Source organism: Pygocentrus nattereri, chromosome 9 (assembly GCF_015220715.1).
Source record: "Pygocentrus nattereri isolate fPygNat1 chromosome 9, fPygNat1.pri, whole genome shotgun sequence".
Lineage (NCBI taxonomy): Eukaryota > Metazoa > Chordata > Actinopteri > Characiformes > Serrasalmidae > Pygocentrus > Pygocentrus nattereri.
Window position 1 is genome coordinate 17,776,005 of NC_051219.1, and position 14,472 is coordinate 17,790,476.

At 39.3% G+C, this 14,472-nt stretch overlaps 1 protein-coding gene across 1 annotated transcript in view; it reads left to right on the plus strand.

Moving 5' to 3' along the window:
- The window catches only part of LOC108425482 (formin-like protein 13), a 65,490-nt gene extending 51,348 nt beyond the window's left edge, over positions 1 to 14,142 (plus strand). Inside the window, exons 13-17 of the mRNA XM_037541283.1 lie at positions 5,529 to 5,658; positions 5,762 to 5,794; positions 6,333 to 6,430; positions 7,306 to 7,389; positions 11,241 to 14,142. Coding sequence (XP_037397180.1) covers positions 5,529 to 5,658; positions 5,762 to 5,794; positions 6,333 to 6,430; positions 7,306 to 7,389; positions 11,241 to 11,345 — 450 coding nt within the window. The 3' untranslated portion in view covers positions 11,346 to 14,142. The remainder of the gene's footprint in view (positions 1 to 5,528; positions 5,659 to 5,761; positions 5,795 to 6,332; positions 6,431 to 7,305; positions 7,390 to 11,240) is intronic.
- Positions 14,143 to 14,472: the final 330 nt, after the last annotated feature.

The window sequence follows — 14,472 nt, forward strand, 5'->3', positions numbered from 1 at the left end:
TCATGTTGTAGCTGTTGTTCTATTACAGACCAGATATGAATTTGATAAAGTTTACTTGAGAGGTTTGTGTGCTAATTTGACATTTTTATTGTGTTTAATCTGAATTTTATTTACACTACACTAGACAGAGCCTGAGTAATTTACTTGATGTTTTTCCCAAGCTTGGAGGTAAACGCTAACTGCCAGTTCTGTTACATTAGCTAACAAGGGCTAGCATTGCGCTACGTGATGGGGTAGAGAGAGGGCCAACCAAGGCCCAGCAAGGCCAATTGCACTCATTTGGACCCCTGGCCATAGATGGCTTGGGCATCGCCGGTGATCAAACTCTCCATCTCCTGATGTGATAGCGTGTTTCATGTAATCATATCTTTTCAAAAAATAAATGCTTGCATACTTTTTTATTTTTGACAACCATTGTATAACCCCTAAAACGATCTGTCATGACCCCCAGTTTAAGAAACACTGGACTATTCTGTGTAACCCCTAACTGTCACTACACCTCAAACATTTGCTTCTGCTCCTGGGAAGTGAGTGAAACAGAGCAAACTGCCAGCTTCTGTGAAAGCGGACTGAGCTGCTCCACTGGGAGTGGCTTTGGGCTTTAAATTGGTAAACAACATAACCTAGAAACAGTCCAGGATTAGCTGAGTCTCCACTGTGCTTCAATTAAGAGCCACTTGTGAAGAGGCAGCAGAACATCTACAGAAATATCTTTTGTTGAGCAAATACAATATACAAAAGCACTAAACTATTTTTTCTCAAAATGGGGCAGATTTACTGAAAAGGTGCAAGTTATTGACAGTCCAGGGACATTTTGGAGGGGCACTTTTAGTGGGATGTGTATAATGAGCTTCCATGCAAATGGACTATTGTGAGTAACAGCTTGTAGATGGAAAAAAATTGGTTCAAATTGTGACTAATTAGGTTATTACTAATCAGTTTGATTATTGATTAATTTTCAAAACTTTGAGAAAAAAAAATCAACATAATATATGATGTTGCTATAAATTTACATCATAGTATTATGAACATTGCTGATGCTTTAGGCTAAATATCGTCGCTGTCCAATGAAAACCATGTATCTCCATTTTTGTCGGTTTTTATTTTTCTACATCATTTCAACAAACCAGCTGTCCTTTATGTTGCCTGAAAATTTGGAATAAAATCTCTTTACATTAAATTACATTGAAAGGTAAGAGTGTTTTTGCCTTCTCCTGTAAAGTTACTATTTTGGAGATACTTGTTTTCCTGCGACAATATGCTAAATTTACAGCTTTGTTTGAATTTTCCACCTTAAATGGAGCAACAGTTACATTAAGGCACCTATGCATACACTTCAATGTAACTGCTTGAACTTTTAAGATACAATTTCTAATGAGAAGCCAACATTATCTTGTCAAATTTCACTAGTCATTTGTCTCATATGCCTCCCGTGCACTTGTACATTTAACCGTCAGACACTGCCGCAATTTGGAAAACGAGATCTTTATTCAAGAGTGGGCTACCCATCAGTTTGCAGTGGCTCAGTCTGAACGGGACACTGAAGTCAACAATTACAGCAGTTACTTATTTTTGTGACACTCAATGCCTAAATTCACACTTACCACCAGTCTTTTGGGAAAGTTTTCATATTTAAAAATATGCCATAGGTAAAGTTTTTCAAAGATATCACGCTATAAAGAACTAACCATAGCCATTAACCAGTTTACTACAGCAACACTTTGAGGCAGACCAGCTCTAGTTAATTAAGAATACTGAAGAGAGAAGCTTGTTAATTGTGAGTGAAGCAGTGGCCTTTCCCTGAATTTGTATTTGAGTGTCTCTTTTACCCTAACAAACAGCATATGTTTATTTTCAGGGACCCCCAAGATTTATGATTTTGAGACATTCAGGGGGTCCAAGAGGTTATAAAAACCAAGAAAATAAAATGGTTTCCACGTCCTTGACCCTTCAGTTAAATGGGCTAATAGCCTGGTTTACACTAGTTTTTCATTATTCTTCATTATCTGTACTAATTGACCAGTTTAACAGTTACGATAAAACTCACAGCCCACACAACTGTCCACAATAGTGTCTGTGGCCAAAAAGATTTGATAGATTTTCTAATTCAGTGAGTTATCTGAGGTTGTTTGACAGCTACCTAGTGCAGGCTGACCTGCTGATATAAGAAGTTGAAAGGTGCAGACGCGGAGCGAGGAGGTGGACACACGTGCTGAGATAAGAGAGATTTATTAAGGGGAAATCCAGGGTCATAGTCGAGACAGTCCAGGTTCAAAGATCCAACACGGATTGATCGGGGGACATGACAGACACCAGAATCCAACAAGCAGAACAGTACAAAGACTAGTACAAACAACACAACCAACAAAGACCGACAAACACAGGGCTTAAATACACAGGGAAAACGAGGGACAGGTGGAAAACAGGTGGAGACAATCAGGGGCGGAATCATGAAAGGAGGGGGCTAAACCAAAACAAACGCACATGGGCTAAACCAAAAGACGAACACATGGACAGGACTGGGAGGGGCCAATCGTGACAAATGGAGAAAAGAGGTCTGGCTCAGTACAATAGGTTAAATGCATATTTGTTTAGTTTCTAGTTAAGAGCATCATTTGTTTGTTTTTAAAGCTTAAAAAGACAATTTATTATTAAATACAGTATTTTTGGACAGCAGTAAATCTATTAAAACATGCATAATTGATAATATTATTTATTAAATAATACAAATACATTATTTTGTTGACACTCTGTTATTTGTGAACTTTCACCAATAAGAGGATTCATTTGCCTTTTGCTTTTTCATGAATGGTGGTAGCATCTCCAAAAGCAGCTCAAACGAGGCTCAAACTGAGTTACCAACATCTGAGCTGTAAATGAAAGCTCTCATTGAGTTCCAGCTGATGAATGAGATGGTGAAACTCTCCATGCTCCTTTTAGTTATTCAAAATGGTAAGTGGCTCACAATGTCATTGTTGCCTGTTTTGTGAGGAGTAATGAAGATCTCACCTAACGATTGAAGCACAGTAAGGCTTTGTACCCACTGCTGTATTTTCTTCATTTCGGTTAATACTTGGTTTTCGTGGTTTCCTCAGGCTAACATATGATGACTCCGCCTCTGTATCTTTCTTTTTGAAAGACCCATCTAAATGAAAAGAGAAATGTTTCACTTTGACTTGTACTGAAAGTAAGGCTAATAAATGAGGTCAACCTAAATATGATGTTCTATTTTAAAAAATTTCTGTGATATTTAAAATAACATTTGGATCAATGTCTACAAAAAAATTCAAACAAACAAACTCGGCCTTCTAGCAGTACGACTGCAGCCCACCAGGGAGCCACAGTCCACACGTTGAAAGCCACTCCTCTAGGCTTTTAAGGATTAAATGAAAGAATATGCTAATGTCCTTAAAGTGTCTAATGACACATGAGAGGTCTACAGTGAATTAAGTGATTTGTGTCTTCAGTAATCCTTTACATGAAGTCATTCAAATTGCTTATGTCATGATGAGTATCTGCATGTGAAAATCAAAAGCAAATTTAGCTGGTAACTACTGCACACATTCAAGTGTGGTGACTCAAAGCAAGTAGGACCGACCAAAACACACTTCACTGTCAACCTTGAGCTGTCACTTTTAAAGCACACCCACCCAAGTCCAAGGCCCACTTTACTGTGGCCTTTGCTGTGTTGTTGCCTTGCAGATCTACAGAACTAAGCAGTAACTGTACGAAGTCAAGGAGATCCTTGTGGACAGTGCTTCCCTGCCTACACAAAAGAGGCATGCTTCAGTACAACTATGAGGGCATAAAAAGGTTCCATTTTTAGTTGTACTGTGGGTAAATAGCACGTGGGTGTTAAATGTTCACATCTCTTTCTGGCTTTGGCCTTGGGTATTCATGTGCTTGTTCTGTCTTTCTTGGAAAAACTAACTTGTTTTTTTCCGCTTACTTAAAAAAACACATGCACGTAAACAGAGTGTTTGTTTACGTTTTCACCTAAATGGTGTGCCCTAGTTGAATAGGCAGAAATAAATAAATTTTTGTGTAGGCCTGTGAAAGGCCAGTAAGATGCACTGCCCTGCAGTGTCATAACATCAGGCTACTGTCTATTGATGACAGCAGTGCAGTTTTCATTCAAACACTTCAGCCCCATGTAAAAGCAACACAACAGTAAGACTGTATATGCACTATGCACACTATAAAGCATGCATCAGCTCACCACAAAAGCTTCTGCTCAATGAAACCAGCATAACGTAAAAGTTCATATTACTCCACTGAGATAAACAAAAGCAACATGAGAAACTTGAAACCTAATCATCCTAAGCTAAAGCATACTGCCACAGTGGGCATGAAAATTTTTCATGGACCTTTTTTTAGCTTTGTAAGAATAGAGAGCAACATAGTCTACTCTGTCAGGTACAGAATCTCTTTTTCCCGTCTTTTGAGAGCAGCTGATGTGTCAAATTGAAACATTGGCACACTGATAACGAACCGAAAGCTTGAGGCAATTGTGGATTGTAGTGGCTGCTAAGCAGTGACTGGAGGGCTGAAAAAATTAGGCAGATCTGGGCAGAAAGCGCAGTGATTTGATTGGCTATGATACAGTGACAAAGAAAAAAAAGCACCTTAACCCTTAGAACTGCAGAGAAATCAGTGACCCCACTGTGCCCCACTGGACCGCGTGTCATAGACATATTTGGTAAAATATTATAGATTCTTGAGACTTCAGTGCAAAAGGCAAATGCAAAATAATTTCTCTATAGCTCATGGATAACTTTCAATAATCTAAGCAAAACATTTTCATTGGTTTTCGGTTTGTTTGGTCCTTGCATGTGCTAATGAAATCTTGTATTTCATTTATTCCATGTCATCACTTGGGGTGGGGGCAGTGGGAATGATGAACTAGAATATCCTTGTTTTTTAGTGCCTCCTATAGGCCCCAGTAAAAAGTGCCTATGACGACTGTGCCAATACGTTTACATTGTTACCGAGAAAAAGCACATATGGGCTCCATTTTTAAGACCTTCAAAACACCTGTTGGCACTTCTACATGTTGTGTTTCAAGATATTTTCCCTCTGATCTGCTCATATTATAAGGGTGGTATGGCAGTGCAGTTAGCTCACCACAAGAAGGGCCTGGGTTCGATTCCCAGCCGGATGACCAGGGTCCTTTCTGTGCGGAGTTTGCCAAAGTCCAAAGACAATCCAAAGTCAGGCCAACTGGACATGCTAAATTGCCCCTAGGTGTGAGTGTGTGTGTGTTGGTGGGCCTGTGATAGATGTGAGTAGGCCCAGGAATACCCACATCTACCTGTGGCTACACCCCTGGTGTGCCCCCTGTTCTAGTAGCAGTGTTAAGTAAGGAGCGTGTGTTTATGTTACTTGTTCTTGTGGTTTGTGTGTGTATGTATGTGTGTGTGTGTGTGTATGTTTTTTTTGTTTTTTTTTCCTTCAGCTAGAAGTGCAGGTGCACGAAAGTCTTCCTCATCACTTCATGGCGTTTTCTCCTTCTCTTCTCCCCCGGATAGATCTCGCAACTGCGTGGGAATGAGAAGAGGTTCACCTTGATGCATGCCCTTGTGGAGCAGATCATGTTGCATGAGCCCCGTTTGGCCACATTTTTCCGGGAGCTGGCAGAATTTGAGATGGTCCCTTGGGGTAGGCTAATCAAAAACTGCATCAAAAAGTGAAGATTGGAAAGTGGCTTTTGGAGCTGCTTTGAATGCCTTTTGATCGTTTGTTTCTGTGGTTTCTCCATTAGCTTCAGTTAAAGGCCTAACAGCTGAGGTTGATGGTAAGTATTGCAACTATTTTATTTATAAGTATTTACTAAGGATGCAAAAGCTCAGAACATGGATATAAGCATTGGGAAAAAAGTGCTCGATAAAGTGTTTCGTGTTTCTGGTTATGGGATATCAACCTTTTAGATGTTACTTAACCCCTTCAAAAAAGGTGCACTTTGAAGCACTTTGCGTAAAGTGGCAGCAAACATTTCCCAAAGTGCGGATATGCATATCACACATAAAAGTTGCCCCATACTGGCTACAAACTTGTTGCTGTTTGCTTGAATGTCACTGAATAAGTGGATGAAGGCACAGAAGTATTGCGCTGGCCGATGATTGATGTGCTGCTGTCAGCTTTAACCATGAGCAATAGTAACTTTCACTGTGGTGATGGGCTCAGATGGCTTGGTTTATGAGCTCAAATAGTTGACACCAGTGTAAGATCTCCATTGTGGCTGTGTGGGGCCTCCAGAAAGAGGCCATTTAAAAGAAGGATCTGCCTCAGTGAGCACAGAAGATAGATGATCACTACCTTGTGTCACCTTCTAGTTGTGAAGAATGAGCTACAGAAGGTCATTCAGTACAGGAAAACATACAAGGGGAAAAACCTCGGCAGCCAGCACTCCAAATTCACTAAGGATTTGAAGGCAAGTCTACATTTTTTGCAGGAATTAATATTTTGTAAAAAAAAAAAACTTAAGGAATGTATTGATGTAATCATTAGAGTCCCTTTGGGTAAGTTATGATAAATGTAGTCTGAAGAAATGTATTGATGTAATCAGCGATTCTTTGTGGAACCTAGGAGAAAGAAAATGTATGTAAATGTAAAAAAGTTTATAATACTGTGCAATAAAACAAAAGTGGCAGCTCAAACAGTAGCATCACCATCAGAGTGAACAGATTAACCAGATAGCTGAATCAATCACTTTCCTCCTAACAGTATTGCCTAAATGATGAGCACAGTGCATAATCACCCTGCAGCTGAGCTACACTCAAAAATATAGGTTCACAAATGGTTCTTGGTTTAGACATACAATTGTAGAAAAGCGTTAATTATGTGGAGGCTCTTTAAACTTTAAAAAGATTCTTCTTCTCATGTACATAAATGTTTAAAGAACCATTCGTTGAAAGATCATTTGCGGTTACCAAAAGTGGTTCTTCTATGGCAATACTCTAATATACTTTTATTTTTAAAAGCGCAAGTGGCTCAGGCGACAGGTTGGAATGGTAAAACTTGTAAATGGCCATCTTGCTTAAATCTGCCTGGTAATACTCCCTACAGAGCTGTTCTCTCAACATGTTCTCCAGACAAAGTGTAAGTTCCTCTAGATAGTGTCGCTAGAATTTATTCACTCGCTGTAAAAGCTTCCTTTGATACCAGACAGTAGGAAACAAGTGGCAGTAATAACAGCCTTAGAGGTCAATAGCACTCAGCATGCCAGCACTGCTTCTCAGGGAATGAGAACAGCAGAATGAGAAAGCTTACCTCTAACTCCTGCTCTGCTTTTATCTCTGGCTCTAGTTGGCCATTGAGAAGTACGAAGCTGATCTGTACCAGCTGACGAAGAGGTGTGAAGAGATGAGGAAACTCTATACTGACATATTGGTAATCCCTGAGTTATTATTCCAATATCTTCTGTTATGTTGCCCGGGGAGACGGATGGGGCCAGGAGCCCCTTGTTTTGTCGAGATGGGCCTTCTCGATTGTTTCTCTGCTTATCTCTACAAGGTGGAGAGGGAGATGCAGGGAGGGGCATAACTCAGCCACCCGATTCCTCAAGGTTGCTATGCTTTATTTTGCAACTCCATGCTGTCAGACAAGAGCTGAGCTCTGTTGTAATATATGCCCTGAGATGCACTGTCTGTAAAGCTGATGGTTTACTAATACTTTTTGAAATTGACATGACAGCTTGGAGATCTGCAGTGTGCTGATAAAACACCAATCCACTAACTTTCCATGGACTTTACGGATGAGTCTCGATGAGCTAAGCATTGCAAAATGTTTACAAGAATTTGGACACATCTGTGACATACATATTTATCATGCATACATCATTGCAATCATTCTTTTTGAAGTAATCACACCAATATAGTGTTTTTTGCCCATGGGTGTTCAGGTTAAAGCAAGAGGCTGGTGAAAAATCTAATTTACTAATGGCCTTAAGTGTAGATGATCACCCAAGACGTTTGGTATCGGAAATTTGCTTCTTTAGTTTTGCATGTGAGTTACAAGACTAATGTAACTAATATATAGTGGAAGCTTATACCACACACTTTAACATTCTGCAAACCGAATGCCTAAATCGGCACCCACTTGCGTCAAACTGTGACACTGTATGGCATACTACTTTCTGTATAAATGGACAAAAGAAGAGTATATAATGTCAGAAACCTTAGAAGAATATTTTATAGTGTGGGTTGTGCTTTAGACCCCTTCCCTGAGCAAATGTATCTGGTTGTGAGCGTTTTGAAAGAATTCAAAGAGAACTCTTCTGAGGATGTAAGTGAGTTATTTACTATTGCCATCCTCATCTGTATAATGTTCATTTTGCATTTGAGACTTAAACGTCATGCTGTCATAGTGTTAAATGTCATAGTGTTACATCTTTCAACTAAATTTTGGGCTAAGGAGAAACAATCACCCTAAACTTAACCCCAATTAGGCGTAGCCAAAACAACACCACACCTGCCTCAAAAATAGCTGTATGTTTGCTAACAAAGACAATAGTAATGATGGCTCAAATTGTTATGTACACCATTTTACAAGAGAAGCCATAATTCAGATTCCTTTTTTGATGCAGTATTTAAACATGTCCTACAAGGTGCAGCGAGTGCAGATTTGAGTGCTGCCTCATGCTTTTTCACATGCACAGACAAAGAAAAAAAGAACAGACATGGAGAGAACAGGTCCTTTTTTCTCAGCCTATAATGTACATTTCCCCAACTGTCCCAATTTCCTCCAGGACTATCCATCATCTCTAAAGGTGTTATTGGTCTTCTGTGAGAGTTTGGGCTGGTGAGAGTGTGACAGTGGTGAGAGGTAAGCCAGTAGCCAGAGAAAGGGAATTGCTTTAGTTCCACAATTACAGCCCAAACTTTGGGCCCACAGCACCAATAAAGGGAAGCTACTCAGGTCAGTCAGAGCGAAAGAAAAAGAGCAAGAGAAAGAGAGACAGGCAGAGAATTGAGCAGCAGGAGTGAGCAAGGTTATGGAGTTGGGAGGGAGAAAGAGAGATGAGAGGAGTGTGGACATTACACTGCTTATGACTCCTGCATTATCAGGGGCAGACTGGCCTTTTCCATGTTCCTCAGGGGCTTTGAATGTTACACCATGTTGTGACTGTACAGAAAATAGGCCTGGGTTACAACAAATATTGTCTAGATTGCTAGAACAAAGACCAGGATTTCTAAAAGACTGCTATAGTGATCCTCTGCAAATGTGATTACTATTACTGAATAGAAATTGGTACCAACATTTGGAGAACATACAGAATGGCAATAACAAAGTTACAGAGTGTTTTGCCTCGCTGTAAGATAAAAATGGTTCAATTTGCAGTGCAAGAAAGGAATTAAAATCCAGTATCCAGAACTGGTGTTGGGTTGATACCAGTAGCAAAGACAGGATTGGATATTAGCGGGAAAAAAGAACAAATGTAACCTGGTCCTGTAACAAATCTAACTTAAATTTCTCCAAATTGTTTATAGCGCAAAATGAGATAATGTGAGAATGAAGAGATTTGCATAAAAACAACAGTAGTTACATGGAGCCTAATGAAATAAGATAATGAATAAGAACAGCGAGTAACCATCCACCATCACACAAGAATTCACATCTCGCATCTTTATGTGTTACAGTCACATGCGCAGACTCAAAAAGAAGGTTTGGTTTGTTGTTTCTTTCAAATGTAAAAGCAACATTATACTAAGAAGACATGATGATAACAGTATATCATCTGTGGAAGACATGACCTTCATCAAGCTTTGACTGAATTCTTTTTGAATACTCTTTCAACGTGCTCTCAATCATCAAATTGATCCACTCAAGGAAAGGGTCCAAAATACAACTAATGTTACAAATTGTTCCTCCACACATTGTTTGCAATTACACATTTCTACTAGAAAGGTTTGCAACTCCCCAAAATGCATATCGCTGTTGTCGGAACAAAACCTTGTATCTCCAAAATGATCATTTTACAGGAATAGGAAAAAACATACTTTTCTTTTAATGCAAGTAAATGGAACCAGAATTTTTTCCAAGTAATTTTTGTCTGTTTCCATCCATCCATCCATCCATTTTCTAATCCGCTTCTCCGTCAGGGTCGCGGGGGGGTGCTGGAGCCTATCCCAGCAGTCTTCGGGCGGAAGGCAGGATAAACCCTGGACAGGTCGCCAGCCCATCGCAGTTTTGTCTGTTTCTTTTAGTCCATTTTTCATGAAATTTACATACAATGTAAAGGGTAACAGGTATTTTTAAATGATGTCAAAAACTGAAAAACGTGAAAAATGGAGATAAGAAATTTTCTTCCGACAACAGTAATATGGTGTAGCTTTAAATAGTGTAATACATGATGTTGGTTACTCTGTAAGGCAGTTTAGCAGTGAGACTATGGTACTTTTAGATGGTCAAGTTAAATAAAATGGTTATGCCAAAAATATTGTATTTTACAACTTTAAATAATATATGTATACTAGTGGTCAAACGTTTTAGAACACACCCATTTTCCCAGTTTTTAATTGAGATGTAAGCAGTTAAGGTTTTGTGAATAGTGCAAAGGTAAGTGATAAACTGCTTGATGCTAAAAAAATTAACAATAACCTGAAAAGTAATGTAAATTGAGTTTTTAAAAAGGCATTTTTCGGGGAACAAGGCATTGGTTGTAAAGTGGAGAAAACAGACGTCTGGCAGACCCAAAGCCCCAAAAGAATGAAGAGACAACTTTTTGAGAGTCAACAGCTTGGCTAGCAAGACAACACCTTAACAGTCTCAGTTTCAACTGTGAAGAGAAGCCTTTGAGCGGCACGTTTAACAGGTTAAGTGGCAGTAAGAAAGCCATTACTAAGATGGCAAAATAAGGAAAAGAGCCAGATCCAGAGGTGGCAACCTGAACAGAGTGACCAGTACCCTGACACAAAAGGGGTACCACATCAATTTGCATCAGTTTAATACAAAATTGTGGCTACTTTGATGAGCCAAACATTGAGACTTTGCTAAACAATTCCACGATTTCCTTTTTTTCAGAGACTTTGGAAAAATGGGGGATGTTCTAAAACGTTATATATAGACTCAACATCAGTATTAGCCCATCCTGAAGATTTCAGTAATGTTATTGGAATAGAAAAAGTGGTATCATGCTCTAAGCACAGCAGCATAGTCTGTCTGTGATATGCTGTAAACAGTGACATCCACAAGGTCCACATGAATTCTCCGAATTTCCTGTTGTTTTCTTTTCTCTCCAGGTGAAATTTGGTGAGCCTTTGGATCAAGATTCTAAAGAACTCTTCAGCTGTGTTTGCCAATTTGTCAACGAATTCAAAAGGATACATTCAGAGCTGACATGTTGAGATATTTCAGCACCTGTGTGCATGTGCTTGTGTCTTTGTGTGTGTGTGTGTGTGTGTGTGTGTGTGTGATTCTCAGCTGGCTGTTGTGTTTCAAGTATAGTCCCGAAGCAAGACCTGCCCTCTCAAGCATATCATAGAAGGCGTGCCAGGTCCAAAGGCCATTTGAATGTCAGTCTAAACTGAAGAGCAAGGTGTTTTGTGAGCAGCTTAATCCAAAGGGTTTTAGGGAAGGATTTGCTAGATCTATTGCTGCAATGGTGTTTACTTTGATTAAAAGTCTCAGGCAGATTTACTGAAAGGCGGCTCTCAGACTCCAGTCCACAACAAAGGGGTGCTGCTGGATGCACTGCTAGCTCAGGAGAAAATGCTCGGTTAGAGGCTCGTATAGATCGGTTGTTACTTTTCAGAGAGCTCTTTCAATGGAAGTTACTGGGCTGGATAAGACAAACGGGGGCTGCCAAGCTGCCAGCAGCTCCACAGCTGGCCGGCATGGATGGAGCGCTCCAGCGGCCAAAGCCAGCTGAACCCCGTCCACACACATTTCTCCAGACACTCTGTCCCCCTCCTGCCTTGGCCCAGTGGACGGACGTGAGGGCTTTTCTGGCCCATTCGGGAACGGGTCCAATTGACAGCCATGGAGCAGGGTGACATCTGTGGCAGCTGCTAGTTTAAAGACTGCTTTTTTTTGTTCCTCTCCTCTTTCACATTGGCCACTTTGCTGGATTGCAGCACTAAGCTGCACTTTAGAACATCTCAGATTGATTTTGTCTGCGACTTGAGGGAGCGCAGGGGTCCATGCATCTTACATTTTAAACAGAAATGAAGAGCAGGGAGAGGACACAGAAGCACTTGTTTTAAAGAAACGCTCCGGTGTTTTTCAGTTTAGTGTCTATTGGCTGCATCTGTATCATACAGTGAATTACCAAATTAGGTTTGATGTTGTACATGTACATAGTTGAAAGACAAACCCTGTGACCTGTCGGTTAAAGCTAAAACCTTGAATTCCATTAAACGCATGTTTCTAGGTTACATCAGCATTCCCATGGATTCTTAGAAAATCTTTAGCTGTTTACTCTGCTGCCGTAGATGCACCATAAACATTATTCACGTGTTAATTATAAAACATCAGTATCTGCAATGCCTGTGTTTCATCTGGTTTAAACTTGCCACCTTTCATTTGTACACTGGCATATAAAATGTGAGCACATGGATAGAGTCTGTTTTCTGCTGCTACAGCAATATGCACAATGCATATAAACACAATGTTTCTCAACCTCAAGTTATAACTGGTTGAAAACTATTCTGGAAACATTGCTCTTTACTGGCCCTGTGTTCCATTTCTGGGGTAAGACTGATGTTAGCAGAAACATTAGGGCCTTCAAAGATGAGAGAGAAGAGCAGGCTGCTGTGGCATATTAGAGCAATATGAAATCAAGGCTATTCATGACCCTATAAGATGGTTATTTCCCATACATAGGCCAATAAAATAAACTTCAGTTCAGGGTGTATAATACACATACATATCAAAACTGAAGGGATTTCACTGCAGGATATTAAAGTAACTTGTAGCCAAATCATCAGATCAGTCTATCAGATTTGATCGTAAGCAAATATTTAGCACACTATATATGGTCAGTCTGAAAAAGTAGGCTAAAAAGTAATCAGTTCATAGTGTTACATTATGCACATACTGATTTTACTGTAATAGTAAATGGCAGAGTAATATAATCTTACCTAAACTGTGCAGTTTTATTATCTATGAAAACACAAATTGTAGATAGGATTCAATATTAGCTGTTACTCAATATTGAAGAATCAGATCGAGAGGCTAAAATCTAATCGGGACATCCTTAATAAAGTTGTAAAATGATGCCATTGTTTATGTTAAACTAATCCAGAATAGTCAAACAACCAAAAATATCCAGCCGACAGTGGTTGTAGGGTCAAAAGTGACTGCTGATGAAGGATGAGGAGAACACAGTGCAGTCTCAAAACATAGATATTTTCTCCTCCAAATAGTTTACAGTAGATACTGAATGCATGCCATATTTGAATGTGTGCATTGTTATATGGTTGAAGTGGTATTATTTTTATCATGCTAAGGTCTTAGAAAGGCATTACAAAGCATTGTATTTACAGGGGAATGTCTCAAAGCTATTGTCTGTAATGCAGTGTGAGTCTTGAAAAGAGCTTACCTTGAAAACTGCTGTAGTGATCCTTCCAAAGACCAAATATTTGGAATAATGAGGTCTAGTTAAACTCTCAGGTGTAGTACACAAAGGGCTATTTCAAGAAATGATTAACCATTTAAAAGAAGATAAATGGTTGTAAATGTAATTATTTACAGTGGCTATTATTTACATGCACATTTAGACATAGCACACAGTATAGTTCACTTTCAGTGGTTCACACGCTGTAGTGAAATAAAAAAAAAGAAATAAAACAAATAAAACTGAAATGATTAAATTACCATGTTTTTATTTCATATGTTTGTGGCATCTCCTCATGCCCAGCAGGAGTTTTATAATGCTCAAATCTTCATCTCAGTCTGGCAGACAAAATCCCCCTTTTCCACAGAGAAGATTCACAGTCTGCGATTCCGGAGAATGTCACAACAATGTGCAAAAACAAGATGAAATAAAGCTTGATATGGCAATATGCCGTGGTATTTTGAGATACTTTGCGAAGGCCTATCATGTTTCCCACTGAGGACAGAATGTCGTTTACATCATGATTTGTTTATCGTGTCTGTGAAACTGATAACTCTTTTGTATTAATAAATGTCCCTTTGATCAAATAAGTGCTCGATTGTGTTGTTACAGCGCTCTGTTTGATGGGGTCCTTGGGGAAAATGGAACAGCCAACTTTATGCCCAGTGCTTCATTTGTAATTGATAAGATCCTGGAACACTAAATAGTGAGAGAGCCAGTAAGTTAATATGGGGGGAAAGTCAACAGAAAGGTTGGCATTCGAGTATTTTCAGAATTTGATGAAATGATGCATGTTCGAGTGGAGATAATGCCCATAGGAATGTTAAAAACTAACTTAAAAAAAATAAATAAAACCAGTCTACTTTGACTTTAATTATCATTTTAAAGTCATCTGCATTCAGTGAAATGTCTGCTTT